Source organism: Sturnus vulgaris, chromosome 1, assembly GCF_052056855.1.
Source record: "Sturnus vulgaris isolate bStuVul1 chromosome 1, bStuVul1.hap1, whole genome shotgun sequence".
Taxonomy (NCBI): domain Eukaryota; kingdom Metazoa; phylum Chordata; class Aves; order Passeriformes; family Sturnidae; genus Sturnus; species Sturnus vulgaris.
In genome coordinates, this window is record NC_142243.1 from 148,654,621 (window position 1) to 148,668,755 (window position 14,135).

The window sequence follows — 14,135 nt, forward strand, 5'->3', positions numbered from 1 at the left end:
TTAGCTGTGTTTTAATGAACGATTTTATAGGAAAATAGTAACAGCAAACAGTAAATTTATCTATGTTTCATTTAAAGAAGTGGACACTTAACAATTTAAGACTATGGGAAATGGGACTAATTTTAGTTTCTGAAATGGTCCTAACTTGAAAAAACAAATAATTTTTCCTCTGCTCCCCCTCTGATAGATTTACTCCTGCCCATTTCTGAATCGGATTCAACCCCAAGAGTGTACATCCCATCCCACGGATATCTGATGGGCAAATCCCAGGTGATCCACATTGGCTCGGAGTGGAGGAACATCAGCCAGTTCCTGGGGATCCCTTATGCTGCCCCTCCCCTTGGGGAGAGGCGCTTCAGCCCCCCAGAGCCCTTTGCTGGGGTGGAAAGCTGGAATGCCACGGTGGCTCGGTAAGGAACACCCCTGGGCACCTGCAGGAGTGCTTGTCCAGCCAGGGACAAGGTGGGAGCTGCTGCAGTGGTGACACCAATATTCGTGTATAGATGGATACAGGTCTGAAATTTGATCGGCAAAGGGAATAATTTCTCAGTCTCTATGTTAAAGCATGCAAGCACCTCAAGAGAAAAGGCAAATTCCTGTACACTCCATTGTCTTGAATCTCTGCAGAACTCCCACACCATCTGCTATCAGTCCATTTTCATTCTGAATAGTATTTATACAGGCATTTATTATATTTATACAAATATGTTTTGCTCCTGCTGAGCCATAAATTTGTACACATTTAATCCAAGAAGGGCACTGGTGTAACCAGAAGCTGTGGGCCTCATATAGAAATTCTCTGTCTAGTGGTGTCCAAGAGATCAGGCTGAAGAGCCCAGAAAATCAATTTCTTCTCTCCAAAACCTTTTAAAAGGCAAATACTTGGGGAGTTGAAAATCTATTTGGCCTTTGGTGATCCTGTCCTTCAGGATGCACCTGAGCTGTGGAGGGTGAAGCCACAGCCTCGGGTGCCCTGCAGGGACCTGGTGGGATGTGACTTTTTGTTCCCTCAGGTGTGCAGTGGTGTTGGTTTAGCACACACAGCTCGAGGTGTCTTGTGGGGCTTAGTTACACACACCTGCCTCTGAGATCTGCCCTTGAACACCTGGGGTTTCAATGAGCAGCCTGGCTGAGGTTTTCAAGGGAATTTGGGGACCTTTGTCAATCTGTTCCTGTCTTTTGAATCTGCAGTTCGTGCTTAGTCCAGCGAAAAATATTGCCATTATTTTCTATTATTAATTTAAGGTTAAAAAAACCCCAATTATTTGAGTTTACACTTGGGGAATTGGAGAGATCTCACTTTATGTAGAGAAACGGTTGATTTTTTTTCAAGATTCTATATATTCTATATTGATGTTGCTAAACATTTATATACAAAAAATTCACATTAGCACAGTGCCATTATTGATGGAAAATAATTATTTATTTAATTAATTAATATAAAAGAAATATTATTAAACAAAATAAATATTTGTTTTGCTTGGATTTAATAAAAGACTTTAAAAACTTAAAAAACCCAACCCAAACCAACACAACCAAAACCACCAGCCAGCTATTGGAGTCTTCAGCTCCTGGAAGAGCTGTGGACTTGCTTCAGCAGGTGGCAGCCTTTCTCCTGGGAGCTGGAGAAAAAAAGCCATGATCACAGGTGATGATCCCTGCTGCCCTGTGATTGAAAGTGTAATACCTATTGTCCTGGCAGGCTTCTTGTATTGTAGGAAAATTTGTATTTTTTCCTACCAAAAATGGCTTTGGCAGTTTTCTTTGTTTGGGAGATGATGTGCTTCACTGTGTCAGTGTGAAAGTTGTTGAGTGACATCAACATCCTAGGAATTTCCCCCTTATGGGAAAAAAAAAAAAAGTAGAATTCCATTAGGTCTAGTCCTTTTCCTTGTAGTTTTCTAATAATTTCTGCACACCTTTAGGACAAAATTTTATAGCAACGTTAAAAATGAAAATTTAGAAATAATTCTCTCAGCTATTACCATATTTTCCAAAGCCTCTTTTGGCTTCTTCATTCATAAATTGTGAGTTTTTTCCATAACTCATTGTGTGGTATGGATAAAACTGTGAAATAGAAGGAACTGGCTTCAAAGTAGGTTACCACTGAACAGTAAAAATCACCCACCTGGTTCAGGCTTGATATGCTTGAGCAGATAAATCTCATTCCAATGATGGCCAGAAAATAATTTTCTTTATGTGGTTGGCTGCTGAATTCTTATTGAAAGGGTACTTTTAACATTAATTGACACTGTTAATGGTCTGCTATGATACTTAGAACAAAAAGATTTTAAAGATGCATTAAAATTTTGAAGTTTCCAAGTTTTCCCACAAACCATCAGAAATTAAATTAAACACAATGAAATGTAGCTCACAGACCACAAGGAAATAAATCAAAATGTAGGTAGCCCACAGATTATTAGAAATTTAAATAAATAACCAGCATTTCAGTAAGAGTGGATTTTGTAGGGGAGAATGTGCCTGTAAGCCCCAGTCCTGCTCCCTTTACAGCTGGTGCTAATTTTGTGTAGTTTACATGAAGTATGGGTTTTTTGAAAGCATATTTTCAAGCTTTAAGATTTTTAAAATAAGGAGGGGTTCTAGGCACACAAATGCAATGCATTATGTGTATGTATACAAACCCACATGGCTGTTGCTAACTTATAGGTGGGCACAATTTTAAGTGAGATCAAGATTTACAGGTTTAAAGATTTTATTAACCTGATGCATCAAAATATAAGGAGGTAGCAGCAGTGGAAGAAGAGTACAAGCCTTTTTTATTGGAACTTTCTCAATCTGTGTCTCTAGGGCAGCATGTTGGCAGCCAGGAGATGGAGAGGCCCCATCACCGTCTGTCAGTGAAGACTGTCTGTATCTGCACATCTTTGTTCCTGCCACCACTGTAAGTAAGAGGTGTCATTAAAATCGATTTTTTTTTTGTAGCTGAAGATTGTCTCTTTCCAAAGTGCTTTTAATTGGCATGCATGGCTGTTTTTCCTGGGTTATTCACAAAGCCTGGAAAGTTAAATTAGGCACTGTGTTGTCTTTACTGGTGCAAGAGTATTCCCTACAGGCTTTGTGTGAGCAGTGTTGGGTGGCTAGGAGAACAGCATACTAAAAAGCTCGAAATAAGAGAGAGAAAAAGAGGGAAACAAAACACAAGAGGAAGGTGACAGCAAAGGAGAAATTAAGGACAGAGATGGCAGTGTTCCTGCAAGCAGACCATCTGTGCAGGAGACAATAATGCAATACAATACATCAACATTTGCCACCAGACAGGGAGCTGCTGATGGATTTTTTCAGCCTCATCTTTCCTGTTCCCCTGTTGACACCTGTGGGAGGTCTGTTGGGAAATGGGAGTAACAGGCAATGGTAGATTTGTGGCCAGCTCACAGAGCTTAAAAATAGATGTTTCAAAAATGACTGGGCCGCTGGTAAAAGTAAGGAATTTTCATTTGAAAGTTCTTGATTTTCTCATTCTAAACAGATATAAAAGAAAGCTGCAAGTTAAAGCCAAGCTAAAATGATTGGCCAGCCCCTGGAGGGCTGGGGATGAAGATGCTGAATAACATGTGAATCCCATTGAATAGTGGGCCCAGAGACAGGAACTTTTTCTTTCCACAGTACTGACAATTTTCAGAAGGTGATGGTAGCTGTAATAGAAATTTATGAGTCTGTCATACTGCATGTCTGGAAAGAGCTGGTTTAGTAATCTGACAGCAGCACAGAGTCCCTTGCAGGCCCATTTAAATCATCAGAGAGACCAGCAGCCTGTCTTCTCCCTGCAGCATGAGGCTGTCATTTTGCCTTGAGTGCAGTCACATATTGAAAACATCAGGTCACTGTCCCAGGCAGTTTGCCATCTATGCTTAAGAGCTGCTTTCAAGATAGTTCATTTGAAAGCATTGTATTTTCCACCAGACTAAATAGGCTTGTCTCTTCTCCTTGTCAGTCCTGTGAACTGAATCTCTCCTGTCTTTTGTAGCTGTGTAAGGTAGAACTAGGTCCAATCAAGAAAATCAGTTTCACATGCATAAGTCTAGTCCAGGAGAGAACTAAAATTTCTGGTTTTGCAGAAGTAACTGGGAACAGAAGGCATTGCATTTTCCTCTCTTTTTTGTGGCAAGCTCTATTTTTTACTCATATGCAGAGAGATAGTTATATACATTCAGCCTGTGGAAAGTTAAATTAGCTAGCAAACATGGAATATAAAATCTCCCAGAGAGTAGCAAATGCAGAGGTCATTCAGAAGCATTTTGAGCCTCAAAAAAACACAGTGCAGGGACTGCTGCCTGCCACCAAAGGACTCTCAAAGTGCCCAGCAGTGAGGAAGGTGAATGACATAATTTTGTTTCTATAGCTACATGTACCACAGTTAAACTGGCACTTCTGACTTTTTTCCACCTATAATCATCACCACCTGTCACATTAACTCAGCAAAGCTGTGCTTTGCCTTTACTTAGAAAGGGTTCAATTGTAAGATCAAGACTTAAAAATCTCCATTAAATAGGAATAGAAACCCTCTCTCTTCCCACTCCATTTCCTGCACATTCTCATCCTTAGTGCATTGTCCCCATTGCACTCAATTCTTTACACAGCAATACTGTACAGCAGTAAAAGGACTGAAGCTTGCCTGTCTTGGTCGAGTTTAGATCTACCCCTGGCAAGTAGTTCATCAAGTGTTTTACAGAAGGATGAGCAGGGAGGTTGGACCAGATGGCCCCAACTGTTCCCTTCCAAGGTTAACCATTCTGTCATTCTGTGATGGAGAAGATGCTTGTGAATATTATGAAGCTTCTCAGACTTCCAGCTGACTTGTAGCGTCCTGGTGGCTGCTGAACTTCATTACCCCATTAAGGTTTGCACATGGGACCTAAGCCCCTGCAGCCATGAGACCATGATGGGGCTTCCCATTGCTTGGTGCAGAAAAAGAAATGGGAATTCTACATCCATACACTCAGCACTGTGCATAGTCCCAGTGCTAAATGTTCCCCTGAATTACTCCATATCCATTGCAGTTGTTGTAAATGGCTTTGGTTTGCCATTTCCAAATTTTACTGCCCATCATTGCCCTTTTAAGAAGCTTAAGCTTTTTATTGTGTAAAGTCACTCAGAATAATGTAATATGCAATTTACAGGGCAGCTGGAGGTATGGTGCTATGGAGACTGTGGATGTGTGGGAAATGCTTAGTATGAGTCTCAGGCTTAACCATACTGAGCTGAGGGGATGAAGCAGGCTCAATATAATTGTTAATACTATTTTAACTGACACAACTCGGTGTGGTTGTATTTCAGAATGAATTTCCAGGTGAAAACATATGATTTCATTTTTTTCTTCACCCCCATCTCTCTCTGTGTTGCATGCAATGCAGAAATGGGAACCAGGGACGAGGCACTGCAAGTTAGGCAGTTTCAATTCAAGAAAAGTTCATGACAAAAAACTAACTGTCTCAGTTCTTGTAACGTCTTGTGTTTTCTTGGCAATATTGTTATGTTCACAAGAAGCCCCTGAACTGATTCATCAGAGAAATACGTGAGGAGTGCACACAATTGTGTGCATATTAAGGGCCCTTGAGGTAGTTTGCCTGCTGACCTGTAATTTTACAGAATGCTGCAGCCATTGCTCCCTTTGCTGCTTCTCCCATATAGCCATTTGTGAGACATTCCTTGCCAGAACAGATGGGACTGCTGTGTTTAGCTAAGCTCCATCCAGAAAATAACAGCAACAGAGCCCATTGCCCTCTAGGTGAAAGGAAAACCAACCCCAGATGTACTTTGATGCTGCTACAGGAAAGAAAAAAATTTAAAAAAGCAAAAAGCCAAACGCCAAACTAACCTTCCCTCTCATGTTCACTGAAAGATGTTTCTTTTGAGTGTCTGTAATCTGCTGGTGAGTGCTGAGGTGTCTTGGGGCTGTTCTGCCTTTTTCCTGTCCATGCAGCAGCAGCCTGGCTGCAGTCCTGCTGTGTGTGCAGAGAGGATCCATACCTGATGCTGCTTTGGGAAAAAGCTTCTGTTTCTGTGCAAAATCAGGTGGTTCTGCCAGGAGTGTTAACATGGGTACAGATTGGGACTCATTGCCATCCCAGGAATCCTGTTGGGCTCCTTTGGGGCAGAGTCCCTCTGTACCTTGTGAGATGTGAGTCCCTCCTCTGCAGAGACAAAGTCCTCTCTGCAGGATCCCTCTATGTGTCTGGTAGGAGGAAATTTCCATGAGGACTGAAGGAGAATTATCGATATAATATATCAATATCAATATAATATATATCATATCGATAATATAATATAATATAATATAATATAATATAATATAATATAATATAATATAATATAATATAATATAATATAATATAATATAATATAATATAATATAATATAATATAATATAATATAATATAATATAATATAATATAATATAATATAATATAATATAATATAATATAATATAATATATAATGATGAGGAGTGTTATCAATATCAAGTGACATTTTTGAGACTAGGCAGTGTTTGAGCAGGAAGCAGCTGTGCACAGCTATGAATTAGTCTCACTCAAGATGGAGCAACCCAACAGGCCTTTTCCTTCTCCTACTTCCCACTTGTTTGAACTTTTCCTGCATTTTTGTGTAAAGCAGATGTGCTCTAGCAAAGATAAGCATGCCACATGCTCAGTGGCCAAGGCAGCAGGAGCTGGCCCAGAGGAGGTTTTGGCTGGTGGAATGTGGTGGGGCTGTCAGATCTACTTTATACTGGAGATAGTGCCCTCTTTATGATATACAGGTCATTGCAGACAATTTGTGGACAATTGTGGACAACACCCATTCAATTGCAGACAGATAGGCAGGTGTTCCCTCTTTATGGTCACTCTTAAAGAGCTATAAATGGCTTAGATAATGTTCATGAGGAAGCTGCTTGTGTTCTCATCAATGACCTACCAAAGCAGTTGGCAACAGGAATATTAATCTGGTCGTTGTTATGGCAGGTCAAAAACATGTCAGTGTTGCTGTTCTTCCACAATGGAGGGAGTTACAATGCTGAGGAGGGAAAGACAACCCTGGATGGGTCATACCTGGCTGCCATTGGTAACATCATCGTTGTGACGGCAAACTACCGGGTCGGTGTCTTTGGCTTCCTGAGCACTGGTAAGTCATGGATTCCCAGAGCAAACACAATTATGCATTCTCTAACTCTTCTGTTGCTGATTTTTAATTTTTCAAGTTATTTTTTAACTTGAGTAAGTTGTATCTTTCACAGATTTATTTTTTTTTTAATTATTGTGGAAGAAGAATGACCAAGAAGTAGTGGAGACTTGATCTGAAGAGAAAGGGGAGAGGTTGGGGGAACAGGGGCAGCAACAAACCTAACTCAGTATCTGTATCAAAACACTGGTTAGACTTGTGCTTGCAAATGAGATTCTGGATATTGAGTTTTGCACATGTGAAGATAGGTTAGTACTAAAATTCCTACTAATTCCAGTGGCCTACCATTGTGGGTAGAGTTTTCAATGATTCCAACTTCCAGCCTGTTCCATCCATGAAATTTTGATGATGCTCTCTTGTGCCCATGTCAGAGTGGGGAAGAGGCAGAGACAGATAACTGCAGGTTCATGGTAAGAAGGATGTGGGAGGATGGAAAGTGTGGCACAAAGGTAATTGCTTGGTTCCTTAACAACTCAGCCTGACTTCTCTGAAGGACTTGCCCCATTTAATCTGAGGCTGTACTGACCTGGACGTGACTGAACATTTACATGTTCTGTGTTGCAACCTTTCCCCATATTCCAGTGTAAAGGATTTTTGCTCTCCTATTGCCTCCTAATACCAATTGCCATTAAAAATTGTACGAATTCCCATTACAAACTGATTTTGTCATGTGTAAAGAGGTATGAAAACACACATCCAATTTCCCTAAATCTTCGGGGTAGTGCCATCTGGTCTTAGGGATATTTTTTTTAATTTTGCCTTTTTTTAGCCTTGCCTTTTTAAGCAAGTAGGGAACACTTTTCTTTCTACCATCTTTCACTTCTACCTGGGGCAGGGGAACTTAAGGTAGAGAGCCAATGAGAGAAAATGCAACAGCTGCAAGTGCAGCTCTATCTCTTTCAGAGTCTGGTGGCAATCCTTGGTCTCTTTAATGGGCATTTTAATAAATTTTTAAATTTTAGGATGTCATATTTGCCATGTTTGCAAATATCTGACCTACATACTTCGCCTCATGATCCTTTTGAGTGTTCACTGCTACTGATGTTGGGTGGATTTTGCCTAGTTTGAGGTTATAGCTGCAGTTGTTGGTTATTTTTTCCCCTTCTCTGCTGCTTTGTTCAAAGCTCACTCAGAGCAAAGTCTCTTTCATTCTCTTTCCATTTGTTTCATTTCTGTAAATAGAGAGCTGTCACTATGGATTCTTAATTATTTAGATAAGAATTTGGTTATGGGTGTATCTGGAGAAAAAAAAACCAACTGTTTTCATCAGTGCAAACCCAATGTTTATGAAAGTGATACCATCATTTCATTTTGTCTGGAGCCAAATGCAGCGTGGATATGTGCTGTGGGAGCTTCCAGTACACAGCACTGCCCACATGTTACTCACCACCCTCCTTCAGCCCTGGAAACTCACCTTGGTTTCATCCTAAGTGGAAAATGATGATTGGGCTGAATATTATGCTGCAGTATTTATATGATGATGCATAATTTAGGGATAAGGAAAATTATTTGGTCTCTGTTTCACAGGGTTCTGCCTGCATGTCCCAAAATGTCAATACATGGGCTTGGTGTGCCTGGTTGGCATTCCTGCAAAGCTTCATATAGAGGCAGTTCATTACAGGCAGGGACTTTTTGGGAACCTTCTCCTGCTCCTCTGTACTGTGGAGCTGTGGTCAGGGAAAAGTTCAGTCTTTCCTGGCCTCTTCCTCTTCGGGAAGTCCATCGTGTGTATTTGGGAAAATTGTGCAGTCCTAGACTCACAAAATATCTTAAATGGAAAGGGATTCACAAGAATCATTGAAGTCCAGCTCCTGGCCCTGCACAGGACACCCCAGGAATCCCAACATATGCCTGAGAATGTTGTCCAAACACACCTTGAACTCTGTCAGGCTTGGTGCTGTGACAGCAAATGGTAATTAGTTAAGTCATTAACCATTAACATTCCAGAATCCCGCACCTGGTCCTTTGGAACTTTTAGTTTCAAAGGGAGCAGGAGTTCATCCTTAGGGCTTCAGAGCAGGACTCTTAGAAGGCCCTACAGTTAGAATAAAAGTTATGAACTTGTGAGTAATATTAGTTTGATTGTCCAACAAAGCAAAGTGCTGAATCCTCTCAAGTTGACTTGTTATAAATTACAAAACTAGAAAGGAAAGAGTTAAATGGATTTTTAGAGAATCGAAGGGTAGTGAAAACAGAAGAATTCCTTTTGTGTGGATGGAGTTTTTGTTAGTTCTACAGTTCTTCTGGTCTCTCAGTGGCAGAGCTTTTGCATGAAGTGAAAGAGCACTCTTTCTTCTAAGCATAAAAGATGTTTAACTAAATTTGCTATCACCCATTAATATTGCAAAAGGTAATTCACATTCTTACTAGTGTCTTCACTTCTTCCTTTGCATCCAGATAATTGGCAGTGATAGGGATGGCAAGAGTATGGAGAAGACAGTCATGTTGCTAGGTTTTATTCTTTTAAGATTCCATGAAGTTGTATAAATCAGAATGATTTTCATGCTTTAATTTAGAACTATTGTTCTTCTTCTGTTTAGTAATAAGAGAAGGAAGCACACAAGGACTCTGGTTCCTTTTCAGCTTCCTGTGGTCCTCAGTAATGTGATCTTTTCCTACAAAAAGGCAGTGGAAAAGATTACTGGCAGATATGTTTCTGTCAGTCTAACTCCTGTGAATGTCCTTGCATGCATCTGTTCTCCAGTGTGGTGCATTTCATAACTCAGTTGTGGTTTTTGCCAGGGAAAAAGGAACTGGTTATATTTTCCTCTTAGGTCTTATTGGTTAGTATAGTGAAAGCAAGGCAGATTGTGAGACTAAAACATTTACATGGATCGGCATATAAATATTTCTTCACCAAAGGGATTGTACAACATTGGAACAGGATGCCCAGGGCAGAGGTGGAGTCACCATCCCTGGAAAAATTGAAAAGCATGTAGCTGTGGCACTTGGGGACATGGTTGAGTGGTGAACTTGGCAGTACAGGGTTAACAGTTGGGCTCAATGATCTTAAGGGTCTCTTCCAACCTGAGTGATTCTATGATTTCACTTCCTTTGGAGTGGTGTCAGTGGGGATGGAGCAAGCCTCTAAAATGAGATTTCATTTTTAAAGATTGGGTTTATTGCTGGATTGAGAACTCTGGGAACTGGTCATCGTGTGCAGAACAAACTAAAAACACCCAAAAAAACAAATCACAAAACCAAAAAAGCTAAGTAGGGAAAATATTTCGTCCATTGCTTCACTGATGGGGCTTGGACTGATCATCTAAAACAAATGCTACAGGTCATATTTTTTCGGCCATTCAGTTTTTGCCTGCCTACTGAAAGGCTGTTCCTAACAATGGCTGTTGTAGTGTGGGCATCTCTAAGCCCTGCAAGGTTACCATTAATCTGTTCTCCTCTATGTTTATTCTGCTGTGTAAACTGGTGTGTTTGATACTTCAGTAAATCACTACAGCAGTGTAAAGGATGCACACTTTAATTGCTCTTTGTCCAAGACCTGTCCACAAAGTGGTATCTTTTTATTCCAATCTCTTTTGATTTTAATTCACTAGTTTCTGAACCTTCCCTTATTTTTAGCTTGTACTATTTGGTCTTGGCAATGGAAGAAACAAATCGTTTAGCTGCTTTTCTATTCATGGCTTTTCTGTTTTATCCAGTGGGTTTTTGTTTTTTTCCAAGTTTTCAATATGAAGAATTTTAAAACTTTGAAAATGAATGGCTCATTGTGGATTAAAAAGAAGTAGACAGTGAATAATCATTTTCTATTCCTTTTTTACAAACCATAGAGGAATTACTTATTTCTGCTTTTTTTGACATAAAATCAAGCTTACCTACATGGCTGCATCATTAGATGCTTTAAGCATTAGTTTCTTATTAATCAAAGTATCAGGTTATGACTTTCTGGTGTTGAAAAGGAGATGCTCATACTTGGGCATGAGAAGCACATGATTAATTATTTGTTTGTTTTTATATTTAGAAATATATATATTTATATCAGATTTCTATTGGATAGACATGGGACAATCTCAAAGAATATACACAGAAATATTATAAATTTTAAAATAATGTCTAGAAGAGTGTAAAGAAACTCAAAATGTTGTGATTTATAATGATTGGTCAGGCAGGGCAAATGTAAGAGGTATGTAGGAAGGGAATATACAGTCAGGTGTAATCCAGGGAAACAGTAATTCTTATAGATCCCTTCCAACTTGAGAACTTGGCAAAAACACAGATTTTTTTTTTTGTTTCTTTGTTTTTAATTCATTTTAAGAACAAGCCACTTATGTAGAAAAAGAATCTTATGGCTAAATCTATGGATACTTGAGCCTAGATTTGTCTCCTGCCATGATGTGCCCTAATGAAGCTTAGAAGTTCAGGTGTTATTTTTCTACCACTGGGACAAAGCAGCACCCCCAGGGCTGTGGAGTGGTAAAAACTGAAATGAAGTCACTGTGTAAAGTGACCACCTTGGAAGGGACCAGACTTTTAAACTCTGGTATCAGTTTTGTCAAGCTTCATCTGCAAGAGCTGCTAAAAATGCAACATTTACTCCAGCCTTCAATGTTTATAGTTCTCTTCTCAGCCGTGTTTTGTTTCCCCCACAGGCTCTGCCGAGGCCCGTGGGAATGCTGGCCTTTGGGACCAGCTGGCAGCTCTGAGGTGGGTGCAGGAGAACATTGCCAGCTTTGGGGGTGACCCTGGCCGCGTGTCGCTGGGAGCCGAGCGCGGCGGCGCGGACGCCACCAGCATCCACCTGCTCTCAGACACAGCAGCCACAGAGCTGTTCAGGAGGCTGCTCCTGATGGTAAGTTCCATTCCTGCTTCAGCATCTCCTGCACTGTGAAAGGATGCTGCTACAGAGATGAGGATGCTGCAGTGTGTGGGTGCTGGTTTTGTTTCATCCATACCTTGACAGGGCTGTTATTGCTGCAGTTATTTTTCATCTCACCTGTGATTGTTATCTCGAGGAGCTGGATGCTTCACCAGGATGTACAAGAGATGCACTTTGGTGTTTGATTTACTCATATTAAGAATCCAGTTTTCGTCACTGTGGTTTTTTGTGTATTATATAAATAACCTTGTTTCGTAACCTATAGGTACAACAGCTTAGTTTCCATTCCATAAATACAATTGTTGGTCAGCAGCTTTTAGACCCTGAAACTGATGAGCCAAACTCCCACATGTTAAAGTATCCAGCCTTTTTATCGGATAATATGACAGATTTCATTTAAAAGAAAAACCAAGTTTCAGAGAATAAAAATTGGTTTACAGATGGCCTTGTTTCCCATCAGCTTAGACCATTTTCTCAGTCACTCCAGGTGATCTATATCCTTACAACCTTTCCTGTTTTGAGTCTCAGGACTATGAGATCAGTTTTGTCAGCATCAATACTGCCATTTATCTTCACAGCCTCAGATAAAGTCAGTGTGCTCTGAAATGAGGTTTAATCACTAGAGGAGGTTTATACACCCAGCAGAAATGATACTTGGACAAAATGATCTCTGCTAGGAATGTTGCCTTGGAACAGTAAACAGTGGGATAAAATTCTTGGTTCAGGAAGCTGAGGGCCCAATTAAATAAAATGTTGTCTTGAAAATAATGGCATCTTAATTCAGTATCTAATTGTTCTTCACTGTGCCCTTGCTTCAGGAAACATAACTTGTCTTTTGCATCCCCGTGGCTAAACAAGTTTATTTTAATTGCATTGCTCCAGTAGGGAAGGCAAGGAAAGTTTTTGAATATTGCTGCTCATTAATTGGGGTTTTTGTGTCATTATCAGATAATTCCTCACACAGTTCCTAGATTTTTAGTCAGCTCTTAGCATAGAATTTAATTTGCTAGAGTCCTTTTCTCTCAGTTTCTTTCTAATTTGAAGCCACAAACCCTTTAGTGATGTGGCTGAGGATGCGGCCCTGTGAAAGCACTGTGGACAGGACACAGTGAAATTTAACAGCTGAGCCACTTAAGGAAGGGAAATGCAAGGATCACTTTGCTTATTGTTCTTCTGGAGAGTACTTTCGCATTATATCTTTTCTTTTTTAAAAAAAAAGTTTAAACTCGTTCTTTCTCCTACAGAACAATGAATAATGGGAAACAGTGGCAAATGCAATGAGAAGATAGGTGCAATTCTTCTCACTTTTCTAGTGCTTATATCAATTTTCTTCCTGGGACTGTGCAGGCAACTGTCTTGGCAAAAGCAGCATCTCCACTGAGTTCAGAATAGTGTTAAGTTCAGATTTCAGAGTAGTGTTCATTACTTATCCTGACAGCCTCACACTGGATTTAGTTTTCTTGTGAAATACACTGACAAAATGAAAATCAAGCAACAATAGCAGTAGCTTGTAGCTTAAAAATATAATTGCTCTTTTTTTTTTTTAAGTGGTGCTAAATTTGGTCTCTCACATCTCCTGTAGTGTTGTGTCTTGCCTTTGTTTGAAGACACCAAAATCATTGAGTACTTCTAATTTTACTTTAAAAAGAAGGTGCACACAGACTAGAATCCTGAAACTGAGAATATATACCAGGTATACCTTTCCTGAAGGAAAAGCCCTCAATGAAGCAATAGACATCTTCTGCAGACGTCAGTGTTGTTTCTGTATTTGTTATGCATGATAAAACCATGCTGTTCCTGAGCATGCAGAGAAGTGGGGTGTATCTTTACTAGAAAATGTGCACCTGAAATAGCAAAATGCTTTTGAGTTTCCTGTGTCTGCCCTATAATAGCTTTTGTTTCGGACAAATCTGAAAACAGACTGTACAAAATCAGTGCAAAGCTATCATGGGGATATTTTAGAATTTATTTAATCTATTTATTATCTATTTATTTCATTTATTTATTTAATCATCGGTGGTATGCTTAGAAATAAGTTATATCAGTGATTATGATCTTGTTTTAAATGGTTTAAGAGCATTAGCCTGGCATTTGACTTCATATTT

The 14,135-nt window shown here is 39.8% G+C and overlaps 1 protein-coding gene across 1 annotated transcript in view; it reads left to right on the forward strand.

Moving 5' to 3' along the window:
• Positions 1-14,135, forward strand: part of TG (thyroglobulin) — a 142,909-nt gene that overhangs the window by 67,966 nt on the left and 60,808 nt on the right. The window contains exons 38-41 of the mRNA XM_088164187.1: positions 188-410; positions 2,809-2,902; positions 6,980-7,139; positions 11,804-12,003. Of these exons, the coding sequence (XP_088020313.1) occupies positions 188-410; positions 2,809-2,902; positions 6,980-7,139; positions 11,804-12,003 (677 nt within the window). The remainder of the gene's footprint in view (positions 1-187; positions 411-2,808; positions 2,903-6,979; positions 7,140-11,803; positions 12,004-14,135) is intronic.